This window comes from Megalopta genalis, chromosome 5 (assembly GCF_051020955.1).
Source record: "Megalopta genalis isolate 19385.01 chromosome 5, iyMegGena1_principal, whole genome shotgun sequence".
NCBI lineage: Eukaryota > Metazoa > Arthropoda > Insecta > Hymenoptera > Halictidae > Megalopta > Megalopta genalis.
The window spans coordinates 1,473,735-1,475,652 of NC_135017.1; the positions used below are offsets into that span (position 1 = coordinate 1,473,735).

The window sequence follows — 1,918 nt, forward strand, 5'->3', positions numbered from 1 at the left end:
CAAACTGTTAATATCGGTAAGCTTTGAAATGTACTAAACTTTTAGTGTCAGGAACAATGTATTATATACCTACAAGGAGCAATACAAATTCTAATTCTTGTTCGCGCTGCTAATTCTAACTAGGAAGTCGATCGTAAACTTGTCGATAGCGATTCGTTGGCAAAATTATGGCCTCCCGATAAAAACAGGTATTTATTACCGTGCACGTTGCAATTTCCATATTATTATAATAAATTCTAGATAAAATATGTCCTTCCCGTTTGCATGGAGAACGAGACCTATAAAAATCTGAATTGCGTGAGTTAAGGCACCAAATACCAAGTTGAAGCAGTAAGAAGCGATTCGAAATGTTCAAAATGTTTAAATTCCTTGTCGCGATGACGATGTTGGCCGTGGTAATTGCCGAGTGTAAGCATCGTTCGGTTTAACACTAAACTTATCGTGATGAGACTATAACGATGAGAAGATTATATTTATTTAGACCTCTTGGCACTTTTATTGTAATGTATGCTTGTATGGTCACATTTATTCAATCGTTTTCTGTAAAAGAATCTTTACAATTCCAGCCACATTAAAAGGAAACATCTGAAAGCGGTCACTTTGACCGGCTCGGTAGGGTTTAGTGTTAAGACGATCTTTCAGGATTGATTTCCTGCAAAATTTAATGTTCTTGATTGTTTAAGCTTTTGCCGACTCACTAGTGGAGTGTCCTAATAACGAACACTGGTCGCTATGCGGAACTTTGTGCGAGCCAAGTTGCGAACTGCCGAAACCGAATCCTTTCTTCTGCCCTAGAATCACATTCGTGATGTTTCAGGAGTGCACGCGAGATATTGCCGGCTGCAGGTGTAAAAATGGCTACGTGAGGAACGAAGATAATGAAGACTGCGTTGCACTAAAGGAGTGTCCTCACAAATCACAATCTAAAGCGATCTAAAACGATCTTTGAGAGACACCAACACCCGTGATCATCGACCGTTTCGAAAACCCCATCCCACTTCCCGTTCCGAGAGCCGATTATGGGAAGTGACTCGAAAGTCACTCTCTCTTCTCTCCTCTCTCTCTCTCTCTCCCTCTTTCTCTCTCACCTTGAAATCTGATACACGTGTTTTCGACACCGCCGCGCAGTGGGAAAAAGGACCAAGTTGTGTGAAGATCATGGAACTTTTGACAGAACTGAGATAGAGAGATGATTCTTTTCTTTTTTTGAATTAAACTTGAAATGTTCCAGAATAAGAGATAATTATAGAGAATGTCGCACGAACGACTTTCGACATTATAAATTTATGTCAATTTGATATTTTACGATAAATATTGTGGTTTTATCCACTATGACATGTGATTATGTTTGAGTGATTTTAAAACATAGACTTTTCGTATCATTGAATCCAGGATGGATACTGTTACATTATTAATTCTGAACATGCAAAACCTATATCAGTATAGCGAAATTCATTTTCAATCGAGGATTCAGCTATAATAGCAATCGCACTATAAAAAGAAAATTATGTTAACAGAAGGCGAAAATGGAGCTCGACCCAATGTGGGGAACCGTATTTATCCATCCACTTTAGCACTGTGTTTCCAAATATAGGACAAATAATATATAAAAAGTAATAATAAAAAAAGATAAATGAAATAATAATCGTGCGTTGTGTTGAAGGTAACACCTAGAATGTAATGCGAGGCTTGCAATAGTCATGTTGGCTTATGAGTGAAGTCAGTTTTTGGGATGCACTCAGACAATGGGATCTGCATGTGTACGTTAATAAATAATTCGAAATAATGATAAATCATTATCGGCTTGTGTTCGACCCGCCGGTCAGTATAAACGTGAGTATAAACACAGTTAGCTGTGGCGCCTTCTTTTCAGAGAGCGCACACCTATATGTGTCGCGAAGTTGAAGCGATGACGAGT

At 38.4% G+C, this 1,918-nt stretch overlaps 1 protein-coding gene across 1 annotated transcript; it reads left to right on the forward strand.

Moving 5' to 3' along the window:
- The first annotated feature begins 287 nt into the window (after positions 1 to 287).
- On the forward strand, positions 288 to 1,645 carry LOC143259449 (chymotrypsin inhibitor-like). The gene is made up of 2 exons (XM_076521711.1): positions 288 to 408; positions 684 to 1,645. Exons 1-2 carry the CDS (start codon positions 348 to 350, stop codon positions 935 to 937), a joined length of 315 nt encoding a protein of 104 aa, XP_076377826.1. The 5' UTR covers positions 288 to 347; the 3' UTR covers positions 938 to 1,645.
- The last annotated feature ends 273 nt before the right edge of the window (positions 1,646 to 1,918 follow it).